Source organism: Labeo rohita, chromosome 22 (genome assembly GCF_022985175.1).
Source record: "Labeo rohita strain BAU-BD-2019 chromosome 22, IGBB_LRoh.1.0, whole genome shotgun sequence".
Lineage (NCBI taxonomy): Eukaryota > Metazoa > Chordata > Actinopteri > Cypriniformes > Cyprinidae > Labeo > Labeo rohita.
In genome coordinates, this window is record NC_066890.1 from 24,377,096 (window position 1) to 24,396,727 (window position 19,632).

At 39.1% G+C, this 19,632-nt stretch overlaps 1 protein-coding gene across 1 annotated transcript; it reads right to left on the reverse strand.

Annotated features, from left to right (window-relative positions):
* Positions 1-304: 304 nt before the first annotated feature.
* On the reverse strand, positions 305-8,679 carry LOC127153376 (calpain-2 catalytic subunit). The gene is made up of 6 exons (XM_051094440.1): positions 8,340-8,679; positions 4,321-4,390; positions 3,849-3,967; positions 3,378-3,511; positions 3,005-3,173; positions 305-502 (listed from the first exon to the last, which is right to left on the reverse strand). The coding sequence occupies exons 1-6, from the start codon at positions 8,574-8,576 to the stop codon at positions 305-307; spliced, it is 927 nt and encodes a 308-aa protein (XP_050950397.1). The 5' UTR covers positions 8,577-8,679.
* Positions 8,680-19,632: the final 10,953 nt, after the last annotated feature.

Genomic DNA, 19,632 nt, shown 5'->3' on the forward strand with positions numbered 1-19,632 from the left:
ACGTCAGAATTAAGGGTGGGAGGAGCACAGGCACAGGAGTCTGGATGGCGGGACAAGGTAGAGTGGAGCCATTTGAGGTAGACAAAGTCTCCCGGCAAGCCCGAGAGGAGGTGAAACAGAGGGACTGATGAGGGGCGGAGACGACTAGACAGCAGAAGTTGTAGAGGGCTGAGCAGGTGGGAGACAGAGGCTCGGTAGGACCAGCGAGTCAGACAGATGAACAGAATCAGGCAGGTTCAGGGGATGCAAATTTTCAAACTCTCTAAACTGAAAAGTAGTCTCCATGTCCAGTAAACACTCACTGTCAGTGGTGGGAGGGGCTTGCATCCATATCCTCGAATTCCACAAGTACTCCCTTGGCGATGGATGAGACAGCCGGCACGCACACCTGTTTGGACAGTGTCCCCTCTAGCTCGATGTGGGCATCAGGCTGAAGCATTCTCTCCGTCTGTGGTGGGCTCAGGCTGTTGCTCCTCTCAGTGGGGTGGTGACTTGTTGGGCACTGGGTTTGGGAGTGGGGCTGGCATCGTCATCTGCTGAGCAGACGCTATATGGCGATCCACATTAGGGTTGTGCCGATAGATGATAGTATTGTGTATCGACAATAGTCAGAGAGATCGCCTGTTGCTGATGCCTTTGACATTAGCAAGAAGATTATTATTATCATCCATCAAAAATAGACTAGGCGCGTAACTTTAGCGAAACAGTGCAGAGAGCCGCTTCTGGGGCACTTTAGAAACTTGCCGCGAGGTGGCTGGTATAAACACAAAGGCACAAATCAAGGTGAGTTTCGGGTGGGAAACACCCCCTCCTGTTGCTGATGCTGATGCTCGCTTTCTTATGTGCAGTTTTTCCAGTTTTACTTTCCTTTTTGAAATCAATCCCGTTCAGCAAGGAGGAGAGAAGCTGGAAAAGGGGGGCACAGTAACTCATTTTGGGAGGAATTTGGGAAAAAAATGTATTCATCATACAGTGATGTAACTATTGTATTCTCTTATGGTACCCGGAGTGTTTTTTAAAGTGCATAAACTCGCACTAGGCTAAGCTAGTCAGTGATGATGTTCTTTGATGACATAGGCTAAATGTTCTTTGCTTGTTTTCTGTAGCTGCTTTTAGAATAAGTAAGGAAATGTAAGCATTAGTAACTTACAATGTTTCTATTAAATTGCTATCATGTTAAACACAAATTAAGACATACTGAAAACATTAGGCTGTTTTTAGCCTTATGCTGGTGTTGGTTCATTTGCCAGCAATGAAACTAAGTAAGTAAATAATTAAATAAATTAGCACGATAATATCGTGTATCGGCAATCTCACAGGCTGATGATAGGGCGATATGAAAATTGAGCATATCACCCAACACTAATCCACATGAAATCAGCACCCAGTCCATCGAGGACCCTTCCTGGACAACTGCGCTTTGGTGATGTCATTCAGTCCAGTGTAAAAGAAGGTGCATAGGCAGTCACCTGGGAAGGTTGTCTGGTGTATGAGACTCAGACTTGCACAGCTGCAGTGTTAATTTTGACAGCAAATTTTGATTTAGTTTTAGACATAGTTTTTTGACTATGTCTAAAAAAAGTCTATTTGAAAATGCCAATTAGTTTTAGTCATATTTTATCATATTATTTCATCTGAATTGTTTTAGATTTAGTCTAGTTTTAGTCAACTAGACATCACAAGATTTTAGTCGACTAAATCTACAGTATATTTAGTCAGCAAAAATCTAATGGGTTTAGTTACAGTGTAATGCATTAAGCATTTTTCTAAAATTTCCAAACTCATTAGGTTTGATATTAAGGTTTTATTATGATAGACACTGATTTAACTGCTGTGACATGCAATATGCCTTTATATTAAACTTAAATGAATCTACTTCTCATAAAGAAAATTAGTTATTAGTTACATCCACGAAATGTATGTGAAATAGTACGTTTGTGTGTTGCCTAACATCCCAGCATAAATGCTCCCGATAAAATATGTGTTATTAAACCATCAACATTCACAAACCACTGTTATTTTTACTAAAAGCAATAGGCTGCTGTGTGCATGGTTGCAGAATGCACTGCATTTTGAACGGTGGGTGGATTCTCTGATTGTCCATTGCATTCCAGAAATCAACATTGTTTAACGCTGCAAACACGTGTTAAAAATAGAAACTCTGCCTATGCTTATGCGAGTTAATTGTTTTTGTTTTATATTAGTTGTTCTTGTTGCTTTTGTGCGATACATGAATAGCAGTTCATTTGTTTGTGATATTTTATGTTTGGATATTTCTATTTTGCGGGAGTCCCACAAATAATTTTATTCTATTGCATCCCGCACTCACACACATGAGTCTCTGCCCTCACGCACTCACCCATAAAGTCTTGTCCCGTGCCGCTCTCTTGTTACGCCGAGTCCAGTGCCAGTGGATTGGAGACCTGCACTCCCGCTGGACTCAACGCTACAGAGAGTGGCACGGGACAAGACTTATGCGGGTGCGGGTGGGCAGAGACTCATGTGAAGACAACAGAAATTGATGCGTTACTCTGTTACTAAAAAAATAATCAAATTACAGTAACGCGTTACAACGTAGTGCTTTATTGCCCAACACTGCTAACCATGCAACAGATTCTTCTAAATAATTCTCTTCCCAAATTGTCCCTCCCTAACACTGTTGTCTCGTTTTTATTTGTTGACGAAAACGTCAATAGCATTTAGTCATAGTTTTTGTAATTCGATTGTAAAACGAGTTTTGTTATGGTATCGTTTTCGTCATTGATGAAAATTATTCGTCAACGTACTAACACTGCACAGCTGGGACCCAATCAGTTATAAAATTGCCAACCATGACAACAGATAAATGAACTACCAGAGTCCAGGTGTTCCAGAGACCAGAGTACAGGTGAGCATGTGACATATATATTTAAACACTATTTAAACACTATTTTTTGTTGCCTTGCAGAAAAATGAGGTCAAAATGATGTGAAAAGAAAGCTAACAGAAGTGGAATGGGACTCACATTAATGGAGCAGCCCATTAACGATCTCCGCCTCAGTGCTTTCTGCATGAGCTTAAACAGGTGTGGAGGAGCTTTGTTTAGCACATACATCTCAGCGATGCCTCCAGTGAAATCCTCAAAACCCTCATTGGACAAACCTCCCGCCAGAGCTTCATATGAGCCATTTAACCTTCAAAACACAGTAGAAATCCTCATCACTAGTTGGCATATCATGGATATGTGACATGTGGTGTAAACATTGTCTGTTTTCTAGGCTGTGGTTGTGGAACAGTGTTTACCAACATTTTCAGATGACTCAGTATCTTATTGTTCAGCATTACAGTTCAGGTAAGCAGTAGTAGATAATTTATGATGAATAAAAACATACACTTACTTTGCATAGGCCTTTTCGAAAAGGGCACTCCAGTATTCAGAGCGCTCGGCTGAATGAACAAACAATAGCCTCCCATCTCTGGTGGGCAGTCGGTCATCAATGACCACATCTACCCATTCACCATACTGCCAGAACTGAAGAGACCCGAACAACACCAAACAGTCTGACAGTGTTTCTTTAATTTATTATCGGAATAATAGTAAATTTAGTAAATAATAGTAAATAGTAAATAGTAATAGTAAATAATAGTAAATAATAATACTAAATTTAGGTCCAATGAGATTTTAAATGATAAATTATATTATTAACTAACAGTTGGATTGAAAATTAGATTTAAATATAATGATTTGCATAAGTTAGGCTTTTTTTAATCCTAAAACGCTGTAACTGTTCTTCCAGATTTAAATTAGATTTTCAATCCCAGATCTTCAGTGTGGTTTCAGACTTTTTAATCCCACTGTATGTTTATACCTGAAAGTGAAAGATCCCAGCATAGTTCTCTTTAAAACTCTGTCCAGGTGGAACTACGCGTTCCAGAATCTCATTTTCCAGAGTCAAAGATGCAATAGCCGCCAGTAACCAACAGTCACCTGCAAATGTATTAAATGCCATTAGATACTTCTGCACTGAGCTCATTATTTTATACAAACTGACTTCAAGTGCACTTATGAATGGATCAACCAATGATTTGTCCATTGTGGGGTTTAAACCTACAAACTTCAAGCTTAGGTCTTCAACCAGCCTCAAGTCTCACAAGAAGATGTGTCAACTTAGTAGCATGAGGTAACTTTAATTAGTAATTGCTAAAGCTTGCATCACCATTATTGTTGGTCATATTTCCATACTTCACCTTAATTTGTTAGCAGAATTTAAAAAAAAGAAAGAACATATTTATTGCTTGAGACACCTGAACACCATTCTCATCAAAAGGCTTGTTTCTCACCTAATTCTCCTTGGCAAATGTCTGTCCGCTGGGCGCCATCCACAATGAACTGAGGGTTTGAACAGAGCTCCTTAAAAGAGGGACAGTGTGAGAATAATTAGTGGTGGTAGTGTTATGCTATGTAATGGCACAACTGAATTACAATAGGTTCTTTTCCAAATGGTCTCTCCCATTGCGTTGTACGGGGTAAACTCCTCCTTACTCTGAATACTGAAGCCTGATTTGTTTCCGTACGTGTAATTGCACAAACAAATTGTGCTTTAGCCCGCCAAATGGGAAGGAGTCAACTGCTGTATAAGTCGGCTCTGAGCGCCATTTCTTTAGAATTTTTTTACTGAAGTGAAGATCATCTCCTCACTGGACTCTGAAGAAGAAGCAAGAAGTTGGAGGCTCGAAGCCTGCTCACCATAGAATAGCCCCAGCAGCTGAAGAATGCTTACAAGTGCTTCCCCCTGCAGCCATCCAAAATCCTGCATGACTCAAATGGGCACAATGAGTATGTCACTTGCCTGGGCAGCTCTGAGGCTGTACTCACCAGGACAGAGTGCTCTAATTGTGAGAGCATGAGTCTTGCCCTACTTTGCTCATGAATAGCTTATCGACATATAGTCAGTGTAGTCAATTTACAGCCTTTAGTACTATGTCCCCACACAGTTGTTACGAAGTGTGTGGATGCAACTCTTTCCCCTCTGAGTAAGATGGGAATCCACATTATAAACTGCCTCAATGATTGGCTTGTGTAAACCAGATCAGAGCAGGAACTCATCGCTCACATGTCACTGGTGCTCAGCCACCTGAAGGAGCTTGGGCTAAAAATCAGTTTAGCCAAGAGCTCTCTGTCTCCCAGTCAGCAAGTCATATTCCTGGGGACAGTTAATGATTCAGCCCAGATGTCGTCATTCAGATTTGGGACTTCATGTCAGCCACCTCCTCTGTTATTTCTCTAAGCCTGCTTCACATGGGGCCCTCCAATATTGGCTCAAAGCTCATGTACCATCCCACACTTCGTGCCTGGGGCCATTTCAACGTAACCCACTGCTGCATCAGAGCTGTGCCCCCCCAGAAAACCTTTCGTCTGTTTCAGTCAGGTGTCCCATTAGGACTGATCTCCAGAAGAAAGGTGGTGACAAAAGATGCCTCCAACTTGGATTGAGGAGCACTGTACAAGGGCAGACGTAACGAAGGAACGGACATGCTGTCCAGGGGCAATGTAGCACCAAGAGAATGGAGAATACATCCCCAGATGGTTCAGATGATCTAGTCTGTTTTCAGGATGGCAAAGGAGGACCTGTTCACCTCAGAAGACAACTTTCACTTCCCAGTTTACTTCTCAAAACACCAAGATGCCACGGCCCAGCACTTGCCTGTATGCCTTCCCCCCGATTGCCCTGCTTCCTCAGGTCATCAGACGGGTCGTCTTGGTGGCCCCAATCTGGAGTAATTAGATGTGGTTCCCCAGGTTTATTCAGCTGCTATTGCAGCCCTCCTCTCTCAAGCGAGAGGCATGATTTGCCATCCTCAGCCCAAGCATTGGAGCCTTCCTGTTTGGTCCCTCAACAGTAGTCTTTACAGCTCCCTGCGAGTATGACTAAAGCTTAGAAGGATGCTCTAAGGGGCTACCAGTCACGAAACAGAGATCTCGCTGGATAGTGGACACTAAAGGCCAGGCTTATGGCTCAGCGGGCTTATACAGTGACCTACAGGAGTGAGGGCCTACTCCACTAGGGGAATGGCCTCCTCCTGGGCTTAGTCAGTGGGATTTCTATTGGTGATATCTGTGCTCACTTTTACTTTTTGATCAAGATACTGAATTTAGAGATACTGTATTTTTAATTTGCTGTCCTAACCATCAGAATTAAAACAAAACAAAACAAACCAAACAGAAAATATTTCAGTTTGTGTGCAATGAATCTAGAATATAAGAAAGTTAGATTTTTTTTAATTCAATTACAAAAAAGAAAAGAAAAGAAAAAAAAGAAAATAATAGAAAAAATAAGTTTTTCATGATATTAAAATGTTTTGAGATGCACCAATATATATGTAATGAAACTCGATTTCTTGATAAGGGAGTAAAAGTCTTTACACTCTGTGACAAGTCGGCTGCCTCCCCCCTAATTATCATCACCCTGTCGGGTAATCACCGCTCTTCACCAGGCTCCCAATGGGAGTGGGCGTGTGGGAGAGGAGGGGCGCCGAAACGGCGGGTGATGAGGCACACCTGATGTGAATGAAGCCTCATCACCGCCACTGTTGAAATGCCAAGCGCGCCTCTCCTCAGGAGACCGGTCTCTTCCCCATGCATGCACACTGGTGTCCTCGTGGGTCTAGGAAGAGTGCGTCGAGGGAACCAGCGCCGCTGAAGTGAGACCGCTGCAGGCCAGGATGCCAGGCCGTCTAATCTCCAGGAAGCGCCATGGCCAAGGTGGACGAGGCCACTGGAGAAGCCGCTGCCCCTCGTGCCGCGGACCTCAGCAGGGAGCGCGTGCCTGGACCCTTCCTCCTCAAACACTGCCCCTTTTCACGGAACCCCCAGCACGACGAGGACACCAGATCCCCTATTTATTTTGGACACTTTAGGTGTGTTCAACTGCTGCGCAGCTTGATCAAATTCTAACTTGAAGCAGTGCATGCCAGTTACAAATTTTAGCCAACTTGAGGTGGCGCTGATGCCTCATGACTGACACGTGTGGCATCAAAGTACCGCAATTCGAGAGCAGCCGACTGACTCAGCCGACACAGTTTCTTCAGAGCGGCTGCAGGAGCTCTGATGACCACATGGCTGTTTTACGATTGGCCAGATTCACCGCATGACAATGATAATGTGTGTTTTGGGTTTATTCTAACATCCTCAAGTCCGATAATACTCAAAATTTGTGTTTTTGGAACAGTAAAAGTGTTTTTACTGTAGTCGCAATGTTATATTGAGTTACATTTATTCATAAAATACTGATAAAAGCATACATAACCCCACTTTATTAGTATTTAAATAGTATATGTTTATGTTGATCATTATTCTTGTTCAGATGGCGCTGTATTAAGCAGTATATGAAACATGTTTCTGTTGCTCATGAAAACGCTTTTGAAAAGTCTGTGTATTTGATAAATATTGCATTTAATTCACTTCATCTGTGATAGTGCATGCAAACACAGCGAGAGTGCCACTAACGAGAGCAGAAAGTGTCCGACTTGACCCCTGCGTTTTCAACTCCGCCCGCGACTGCTCTCGGCTACTCTCGTTGATTGCCGTTTGTAACCATAGATCAAGTCGAACACACCTTTTTATTTCCCCTTTGGACACTTTTGTTTGTTTTATTGTTTAAGAAAAGCCTCTCCGAGGCCTGACGTCACGCCCACTGTGTCTGTTGTTTGCTCGTCCCGCCACAACTCCTTTGCTTTGGGTTTAATAAGATTTTAGTGCAGCAATAACTTTTTCAATTTTACCATTTTGAAAGCATGATTTTATTTAATAGTTTCAATAATCACTAAAACTCCTTCCGTTTCTTGTGAATACAAATGTCAAAAATCACCTCAAAGATTTAACTGATTTCAAACAGAATAAAATTCAATAGAATAAATACACCACAAAAATAGATAATTTATAATATGTTTCTTGGAGTAGCATCAAATTTAACTGGTGTTATTTGTGATATTATAAAATATTATTTTTATTATTGTTTTCATTGATAAATATTAAATGAACTTTACTACATTGTTTTTTCTTATCATTTTGGCTCTATGGTAAAAATGGATTCTACAAAAAACACAAGTATGACAAAAACTATTGTAAAATACAGTTTGTTATATTTATTATTTTCTATTAATAATTAATATTGACATTACTATTTTATTTAGAATTAACCCCACTATTCTGTAATTATTTTTGTACTTTTTTTTTTTTTTTTTTTTTTTTTTTTTTGCTTTTAAGTAATTGTGTAATCCAAAAGTAATTTTAATGGTCTTAATTTACCTAAACTCCACCTGAAAGCAAAGCAAAGCAAAGCAAACACACAAGGCAGTACCTTAGGTCTTTTCCACTGCACTCCTCTGGCATTCGGGGACTGCGGTCCAAGTTCGTTGTATCCCAGAGAGCTGGATTCAGCAGGGAAGGTTGGGTCACAGAACAGGGTTCTTTTGGCCAGACACTCCTGCTTCAGGCTCTGGTAGTCCTGCTTCTTGAAGGGAATTGCCTTCTTGTTTGTTCCCACTCCTTCTCCTCTCTCCTGCCTCCTAGAAAGAACTTTTGCAATATTAGACATGCTGCCCTGTAGTCGTACTCAGGTTAATCTTCAGACTGTATAGTTTGTGAGCGTTTCTGTAAGACTGATGCTGGTTTTAAAGTGAGAGCTGCTATATGGTAAAGCGGTGAGAGGTGGAGCAGGTGTTGCTTTCAAACTGGTTTAACATGTGATGCAAAATGAATACACAATTCTTTAAAGCACATTGCACTAGATAAGCAAACTGTTCCAAAATATTTTTCCCCCTTACACTGGTACTTTCTTACCTATGTAATTGCACTGTAACGAGAGTGCTGTAAAGTGTGAATCAATACATTCTTACACTTTTTTGTTGTTGTTGCTGCTGCTGTTCTTTGGAAAACCAGGGCTGTTTTAATTATTCATATAATTTTAAGAAAAGGTATCAGAATTAAAGACAAGATTAAATTAGATTAAAATATTTGGAAGAACTCAATGCATACAGGCTGAAGACAAACTATCTGAACTATTGGAAATTGCCAAAGGTGTTCCCCAAAGATCTGTGCTGGGGCCCCTTTTATTTACTGTTTACATAAATAGTCTTGATTATGAAATTTTCACTTTTTTATGCAGATGACACTGCCATTGTAGTGCTTCTTCAGGACAGCAAGCCCTGCATAAGCTTCAATCAAGTTTTGATGTTATTCAGTCACTACTTTAGAATTTTTGAATGATTATAAAACCAAGCATATGTTATTTTCAAGTTCAAAGAAAGTGGAAAATAATCACATTTATCTCCAGACCTTACAAGGTAATGTGATTGAGTTAGTAAAAGAGTATAAATACATCATTTCTGGCATCATTATCTATCTTTCAGTTTTCACATTACTCAACTAAAGAAAAAAAGACATTAAGTTTAGGTAATATTTTAGAAGCAAATTTTGTTTTTCATTTAATGTAAGAAAGAAACTAGCTCCCGCTATCTTTTTATCTGTATTAAATTATGGTGAATTATAGTGTATCAATTGGCTCCATCTTCTTTGTTATCTCGATGCTGTTTATCATGGCGATCTAAGATTCAAATCATTTACACACAATCTGTTATCTTTTTCAACGGAAAAAAAATTTAAGAAGTATTCCCTTCGTTGTCAAAATTATTATAATCTCTCTGTTCCCTTTGCCCAAACTGAACAGGCCTTTATGTATGCTGCTCCACCTGACTGGAATCTTCTTCAATCAAAATAATAATAAGCTCTAAAGAAGTTCTTTTTTTTTTCTTAAGAAGAAATCTTAAAAATCGTTTTATCTGACTGAATATATGGCGCTTCTTGCTAAAGACTCACTGATTAAAAAAAAGAGACAAGTGTTTTTCAATGAGTCTTTAGCAAGAATTGTTTTTTTTGTCAGATAAATGTTCTTAAGACTGTTATGTCAAACAACATCTGCACAGTGAGGATGCAATTTGCGTGTGAGCTACAATCAACATGAAAATAAAGTTTTGTTTTGATATCAATGATCTGACAAACTCAGGCAGGAATATGTTTACATGTGTGTATTACTGTATGGAATGCTCTTACTCTCAGAAACAGTTTGGTACAACAATAGTATAGCGTTTGCTTATGCACAGTTATTGACCAAAGTATTTTAAATCATTAGTGGTACTCGCTAATGATGCATACTTAAGGTTAGTGATTTGAACAAACTCCTTAAGCCAAAGGTATGCTTTAGTTTTCACGTATATATACAGCTGAACACTTTCAGTGTAGGTGCATGAACACAGGCGTCAAGGTGCATGTGCGAGCTGAACGTACAAAGTAGGCACAGTTATAAAAATCAGACTGCAAGCAACTATGCTGGTGCCGAAAACTGAATAACATCTTGCATACTGTATACGTTAGCATACACATAAAAACAATAGTATACTGAAATAAACTTTACCCTAAATTTCAAGAACAGGTGTGGATTTTTTTTTTTTTTTTTTTTTTTGGAAAGTTCATATTTTCCTTAAAAAGGGGAATGGTACATTCAGACTCAGAAAAAAATGAACCCTGAATAAAAAAAGAAGAATACATCATAATAGACTGTCAAGATAGGTATTTCCTTCTTAATATTATTTAAAAATACATAAGAATAAAAAATATATATTGTAATGAATAATTGTAATAAAAAACAAACAAACAATCAAACAAACAAACAAAAAAAACAAGTGTATGTAAACTTTTGAACAGGGTACATTTTATAAATTCAACTACTATTTTCTATTGTGGACTATATGTAAATGTATTTTATGTGAAATATCTTATTCAGTTAAATAAAAAAATATCATGCATTTTGTATAATTCCTCTTATTTTAGTAAAATAATGAACATTTTGCAGATTCTGCAAGGTGTAACTTTCGACCTCAACTGTATATTAAAGATAATTTATACATATATAATAAAAAATAAATCTACCCTGTGTCATTTTAATTAAATAACGAGATAAAGGACTATGCAGATAATGCAAAAGAAATATGTGAAATATATAAATATACTGAAATGTAATTTTTATACAATTTCAAAAATATAATATAAATAAATAAATAAATAAATAAATAAATAAAAAATATAATATAAAGGATTGTGAATTGAGTATATATTTATTTATTTATTTTAGAAAGAAATCAAATTATATAAAAGAGATTTTGGCACATAGGTAGCATGTATCTCTGAGATAAGTATCAGAGAATCTACAAAAGCCAAAGCTATGTTGAGTGTATTTATGCTGAGATTAATCGTTGAGAGTGCAAGTCTGTCCTTGTAAGTGTGAGATTAAATGATTTACAGTAACAGCCTGTTCCAATAGAAAAGTCTGTCTCTATCACCCTAAAGAAAATTTAAGCTATTCTAACGATCAGTTTTAAACATTCTAGTGCCTGGTTTGTAATGCCTGCTGCTTTTTAATTGCACTACAACATTTTGAGCCAGTGAAAAGTGAATAAAAGCGAGACGTAAACCAAATCGAGACACTAAAAATGAAATTCATAGAATATTGCGACCCCGATATTCGCCACATGTTTTTCTGGACAGCGCAAGGTTCAGGAGAAACAGTTGATGCATAGATCCTGAACACAAGGTGAAAGACTGTGAATTTGGCGATTTGACTGATTCGCTTATCAGGGATCGAATCATATGCGGAATAAAAGACGACAAAGTTCGTGCAAGACTGTTGCGTGAGGCAGACCTCACATTGAAAAAAGTGATAGATACCTGCAGGGACAACAAGATAAGGTCAATTCTGATGAAAACGCTAGCTGAAGAACGAGATGTAAACAATATAAGCAGTGACAAAAACACAACGACAAGAGGAGGCAAAACAGTTTTGTCGCCTGTGGAACAAGTTTAACTTACCTTCACCTACAGAAAACAAAAGCACAACATCCAATTTCAAATAGTCACTGGCAATGTACCTGCAATTCTTGGATGCACAACCTGAGGAAATTCAGGGATAGTGAAAAGAATATATGAAAAAGATGACCTCTTGAAAGACTTTGATGTCCCGTTTTCTGGCTTTGGATGCTTACCAACTGAGCATCACATTAAAACAGACCCCAATGTGTTACTAGTGATTCATCCACCAAGAAAGGATCCTGTAGTCCTCAAGGACAAAATAGTTGAAGAGCTACACAAGATGGAACGGGGCACAACCTAACATTATTTTACTTTCTCAGTTTGTGTAAATCCACGTGGGGGTCAGTGTATCAATTTTTATCCACATTAATTTCGCACTTGTCTAATACAATATGTAACTTTTTATTATAATTACAGTGTATACGTTTTTCTTTATTTACCCCAAAATAATGGAAGTGAAATGTGACAACATGCCCCGTACGTGGGGTGCATTGTAACATCTGAGGGGCACTTTGTCACATGACCATATGACAGCTTAAGATGTTGTCGATCTAATGAAAATAATATACATGACAAACTATAATTATTAACATTTTCGAATAAAATAATGTTGTTTTTAAGTATTAAAAATAATCTAACTGGAGTTTGACAATGAACACATGGCAACCACGACCTTGATCGCAACAGACAGGTATAGTTCAAAACAATGTTGGCAAATAGATATAGAAACACATTCAGATGTTCAGAAAAACACAGATACTCTCCCTCCACACACAGCTCTCACGAGACACATAAACGAGGCTGTTTTACATGTCTTGATAATTTCTTAACATTAAACTTTGTCTGTTAGTCTTTATTCACGCTTCTCGTTGATTCTTATTAAAATTCGTTTTAACTCATTTTACTCATTCATAAAATTCATTTCAACTCATTTTAATGAATAGTAAAAAATGAGATGAACAATAGTTTATCCTTAAGCCAGAAACTTTACCATGGTAATAAATATTCGATATCTATTTTTACATTTTTGCGCACTTTTATTCTCTATGTAGTGTTGATATATAGCAGCTAGTACATACCGTAAATTTGGTTATGCTAGCACGTGTAGAAATATTTATACAACGTGTGCTACACCTCCGTGCCCTGCGCTCTCTTACCTGTCCAAATTAATTTCGAATTTATCCGAAATCAGTGTTCCTCTTCGGAAGCTGCTAGATGTTGTTCAGTGGCACTGGGAGGAGGAGCAAAAAAATAAATAAAAAATAAAAAACTGGTGAAGATTTTGCTAGCAAATGCACCAACACTGAAATCCTTTCATTTCACATTGTCAGAGTTGATGCCAGGCCTGCTCAGAAGGGATCGGAGCAGTCATTCTTAAAAATAAAAAAATAAATAAAATAAAATAAAAAAACAGATAGCAAGAACTTTTGGCCCAAATGTGGCCGATAGCTGGCACATATGGCTTAGATATGGCATGGCTGAACAGATATGGGCCAGATTGTTACCATATATGTTTTGCCATAAGTTTAGAATTTGTGGGAAATTATTGCATGGTTCACAGCTCCTTTTGAGGTATATGGTCCAGATAACAACAAACACATTAGAACTAATTAAGGTTTAGCTATGGCTGACATTGGTAAACATCGACTTCTGGCTAACATTTGGATTACACTTGGAAAACACATCAAGTTTGGCTGATGTCCGGCAGGCCACACCTCGGTTGCTGCGACGGCCGCGCCAATTTGACCGAAAGGCGGCAACTCCCTCACGGATTTTCCTCACACAAGTGCTTCAGGTTGTGCTTCAAAGTGATATTTTGGCATTTTAAAGTAATTTTATTTAAATATTCATGATTATGTGTCAGCATTTGTAGTTTAGTTATTCGTTTCATTGAGAAAAGCGTCGAGTTAGATCATTTTACTTTCTTGAATGTGGTGTTTGCGTAGCCCTCCGACATATTCCAATAATCACGCAATCCGGATTAATGCAAAATCACTTATTTTAGAGATTGATTTGTGAAAACGTTTATAAAGCATTTTTCACGTTTTCAGTGTTTTTCACTGCTCTGTGGTGCGGCAAAACATACAGGCTGTCCTGACGTAAAAGATAATAGTTGAATCCATTAGAAAAATCATCTTACATTTCTTAATGGGCTAGATGGAACGTAGTAATCCCGAATTCAAAATGTTTCATTGTCCCCTTTGGCTTTAACCATTTTAAGCCGTTTTCAAAAACTCAAATGATCGACAATGTCGAATTTATATATTTCTATATATATATGAAGAGTTCAGATGCAAAACCAGCTAAAAGCCATCTCGGTCAAAAATGTGATAATGATACTGAGTGAATGCTCTTGACACATATTATACGTCCATCAAATACTTTTACTTCAAACTCGCTAAAATTCCAGCCTCAGCCCAATCAGAAGTACCGGTACTTACATATACATCTGAGCCTGATAAAAATGCATGTTTTAAAGAAAGACGTCGGATGGATTTCGCTGGTTTTGCATCTGAACTCTTATATATATATATATATATATATATATATACATACATAACTCCGCCTATCATGAGCCAAGTAATACATTTTTATGTGGCCCATATATGGGCCTTATGTTTCATTTTAGTAAGGCTGAGTTCTATCAAGATCTCACTGCCCTAATGTGGCCGACATGAGGCTGACTGTATATGTAAACTTGTTATTAACTAGAGAGTAAATCACAAACTCAACAAAAAAAATGTAAATAAAATAATTTACTTTTGTCAGTGCAGGTTAAATGTGCTTAACAGTTACTCAGTATTGAGTTAGAAAAGTTCTTATAAATATATAACATATATTTAATATTAAAATTTGAGTTGGAATCATTTTTTTATGAATATAAAACAAACACAATTGATATTCAAGTATAAGTATAAACATAAAAGATATATACATTTTTTGTCTTTATTATGATAGGTTAGTGTAGAGCAGACAGGAAGCGAAGTTGGAGACTGTATAAATTCGCTTATCAGGGATCGAATCATATGCGGAATAAAAGACGACAAAGTTCGTGCAAGACTGTTGCGTGAGGCAGACCTCACACTGAAAAAGGTGATAGATACCTGCAGGGACAACAAGATAAGGTCAATTCTGATGAAAACGCTAGCTGAAGAACGAGATGTAAACAATATAAGCAGTGACAAAAACACAACGACAAGAGGAGGCAAAACAGTTTTGTCGCCTGTGGAACAAGTTCAACTTACCTTCACCTACAGAAAACAAAAGCACAACATCCAATTTCAAATAGTCACTGGCAATGTACCTGCAATTCTTGGATGCACAACCTGAGGAAATTCAGGGATAGTGAAAAGAATATATGAAAAAGATGACCTCTTGAAAGACTTTGATGTCCCGTTTTCTGGCTTTGGATGCTTACCAACTGAGCATCACATTAAAACAGACCCCAATGTGTTACTAGTGATTCATCCACCAAGAAAGGATCCTGTAGTCCTCAAGGACAAAATAGTTGAAGAGCTACACAAGATGGAACGGGGCACAACCTAACATTATTTTACTTTCTCAGTTTGTGTAAATCCACGTGGGGGTCAGTGTATCAATTTTTATCCACATTAATTTCGCACTTGTCTAATACAATATGTAACTTTTTATTATAATTACAGTGTATACGTTTTTCTTTATTTACCCCAAAATAATGGAAGAGAAATGTGACAACATGCCCCGTACGTGGGGTGCATTGTGACATCTGAGGGGCACTTTGTCACATGACCATATGACAGCTTAAGATGTTGTCGATCTAATGAAAATAATATACATGACAAACTATAATTATTAACATTTTCGAATAAAATAATGTTGTTTTTAAGTATTAAAAATAATCTAACTGGAGTTTGACAATGAACACATGGCAACCACGACCTTGATCGCAACAGACAGGTATAGTTCAAAACAATGTTGGCAAATAGATATAGAAACACATTCAGATGTTCAGAAAAACACAGATACTCTCCCTCCACACACAGCTCTCACGAGACACATAAACGAGGCTGTTTTACATGTCTTGATAATTTCTTAACATTAAACTTTGTCTGTTAGTCTTTATTCACGCTTCTCGTTGATTCTTATTAAAATTCGTTTTAACTCATTTTACTCATTCATAAAATTCATTTCAACTCATTTCAATGAATAGTAAAAAATGAGATGAACAATAGCTTATCCTTAAGCCAGAAACTTTACCATGGTAATAAATATTCGATATCTATTTTTACATTTTTGCGCACTTTTATTCTCTATGTAGTGTTGATATATAGCAGCTAGTACATACCGTAAATTTGGTTATGCTAGCACGTGTAGAAATATTTATACAATGTGTGCTACACCTCCGTGCCCTGCGCTCTCTTACCTGTCCAAATTAATTTCGAATTTATCCGAAATCAGTGTTCCTCTTCGGAAGCTGCTAGATGATGTTGTTCAGTGGCACTGGGAGGAGGAGCAAAAAAATAAAAAAATAAAATAATAAAAAACTGGTGAAGATTTTGCTAGCAAATGCACCAACACTGAAATCCTTTCATTTCACATTGTCAGAGTTGATGCCAGGCCTGCTCAGAAGGGATCGGAGCAGTCATTCTTAAAAAAAAAAAAAATAAATAAAATAAAATAAAATAAAATAAAATAAAATAAAATAAAAAACAGATAGCAAGAACTTTTGGCCCAAATGTGGCCGATAGCTGGCACATATGGCTTAGATATGGCATGGCTGAACAGATGTGGGTCAGATTGTTACCATATATGTTTTGCCATAAGTTTAGAATTTGCGGGAAATTATTGCATGGTTCACAGCTCCTTTTGAGGTATATGGTCCAGATAACAACAAACACATTAGAACCAAGTAAGGTTTAGCTATGGCTGACATTGGTAAACATCGACTTCTGGCTAACATTTGGATTACACTTGGAAAACACATCAAGTTTGGCTGATGTCCGGCAGGCCACACCTCGGTTGCTGCGACGGCCGCGCCAATTTGACCGAAAGGCGGCAACTCCCTCACGGATTTTCCTCACACAAGTGCTTCAGGTTGTGCTTCAAAGTGATATTTTGGCATTTTAAAGTAATTTTATTTAAATATTCATGATTATGTGTCAGCATTTGTAGTTTAGTTATTCGTTTCATTGAGAAAAGCGTCGAGTTAGATCATTTTACTTTCTTGAATGTGGTGTTTGCGTAGCCCTCCGACATATTCCAATAATCACGCAATCCGGATTAATGCAAAATCACTTATTTTAGAGATTGATTTGTGAAAACGTTTATAAAGCATTTTTCACGTTTTCAGTGTTTTTTGACGGCAAAACATACAGGCTGTCCTGACGTAAAAGATGATTTTTCTAATGGATTCAACTATTATCTTACATTTCTTAATGGGCTAGATGGAACGTAGTAATCCCGAATTCAAAATGGTTCATTGTCCCCTTTGGCTTTAACCATTTTAAGCCGTTTTCAAAAACTCAAATGATCGACAATGTCGAATTTATATATTTATATATATATATATATATATATATATATATATATATATATATATATATATATATATATGAAGAGTTCAGATGCAAAACCAGCTAAAAGCCATCTCGGTCAAAAATGTGATAATGATACTGAGTGAATGCTCTTGACACATTTTATACGTCCATCAAATACTTTTACTTCAAACTCCCTAAAAATTCCAGCCTCAGCCCAATCAGAAGTACCAGTACTTACATATTGTAACGATGACGCTGAGGCGGCGTTAGAATCCATTTGCGGAAGTTTATTGCAAACAACAGAAAACATACACGTGTAGCCAGGCAGTGGGTCGGTAACCAGAAAGCAGTCCAATCTTTCAACAGTCCAGGGGTAATCCGTAAACGTAGTGATAAACCAGGCAATATAGTCAAACCGTAATAGCAATCCACACAGGCAAACTATCCAATAGGGGAAATCCAAGAAAGCGGCAGTCAGAAAACAAAGCAGAATCATACACGTGTAAGCAAATCAGGATAATCAGAAAAACGCTCGGTAAGGCAGGTAAACTGGCAATACTTCGCGACGTGTGAGCACATGGTGAGTCCTTAAATACTGCCAAACAGGAAGTAGCAGTAGAAGCAGCAGAGGGAGCGTGCAGTCAGTATACGGGAGACGGCTCCCTCTGCTGGCTTGGCATTACAGTACCCCTCCCTCTAGGAGCGACTCCTGGAGCTCGGCGAGGACGTCCCCGTGGTCGTGGTGCTGGACGATCGGGTCTGGCTCGGTGGAACTCCTCCGTGAGAGACGGATCCAGAATGTCGTTGGCGGCTACCCATGACCTCTCCTCAGGTCCATAGCCCTCCCAGTCCACCAAATATTGGAGCTGACCCCCTCTGCGCCGAGAGTCCAGCAACTCCCTCACCCGATATGCAGGTGAGCCGTCCACATCCAGGGGTGGCGGCGGTTCTGGGGCCATCTGGCCGGGGTCAGCCTCCGGGTGGACCGGTTTGAGGAGCGACACATGGAAGGAGGGAGAGATACGGTAGTTAGGAGGAAGCTCAAGCTGGTATGTAACTTCATTAATTCTCTTAAGAATTTTAAATGGGCCTACATACCTTGGGCTGAGCTTCCTGCTGGGCAGCCGCAGCTTGATGTCCCTTGTAGAGAGCCAGACCCGCTGTCCAGGTTGGTAGGGAGGGTGTGGAAGGCGACGTCTGTTGGCCTGGATCTCCTGATTCCTTACGGCCCGCTGGAGACGCACATGAGCACTGTCCCACACCCTCTCACTACGCTTAATCCAATCATCGACAGCCGGTACCGAAGAGGGTTCACCAGACCACGGGAACATGGGGGGCTGAAACCCCAGGACACACTGAAAGGGGGTGAGGCCTGTAGAAGAGTGGGTGAGTGAGTTTTGGGCATATTCGGCCCAGGGAAGGAACTCTGACCATCTGTGCTGTTCTCTGCTGCAGTATGTACGCAGGTAACGACCGATCTCCTGATTTAATCTCTCTACCTGCCCATTACTTTGCGGATGGTAACCTGAGGTGAGGCTGACATTGATGTCGAGGAAGGATGTCTGGTGGACGTGAAACTCACACTTTTCTGCCTTGACATACAGTTGGTGGTCCAGCAGGCGAGATAGTACAGCACGTACATGGGAGATGTGTTCTGCTTCAGACTTGGAAAAGATCAAAATGTCATCAATGTAGGCGATTACAAACTTGTTCAAGAAGTCCTTAAGTATCTCGTTAATGAAGGACTGGAAGACAGCTGGGGCGTTGGCTAACCCATACGGCATCACCTGGTATTCATAGTGCCCCCTGGTGGTGAGAAATGCAGTCTTCCATTCGTCCCCCTCCTTGATCCTGATGAGGTTGTATGCGCTTCGTAAGTCAAGTTTGGTGTAAATGGTGGCCTCCCGTAGTTGCTCTAGGGCCGGGGGTACTAGAGGCAGAGGGTAACGGAACTTTACCGTGACGTTGTTAAGTCCTCGATAATCAATACATGGCCTTAACCCACCATCCTTCTTGCTTACGAAGAAAAACCCTGCTGCTGCAGGGGATGTTGACACACGGATGAAACCTGATTCAAGTGCCTCCTCAATGTAATCCTCCATCGCTTGATCCTCCATCCGTGACAACGGGTAAACTTTACTCTTGGGTGGCATGGCGTTGGGCAGTAATTCAATTGCACAGTCCTAGGGACGGTGTGGAGGAAGCTGTGTGGCT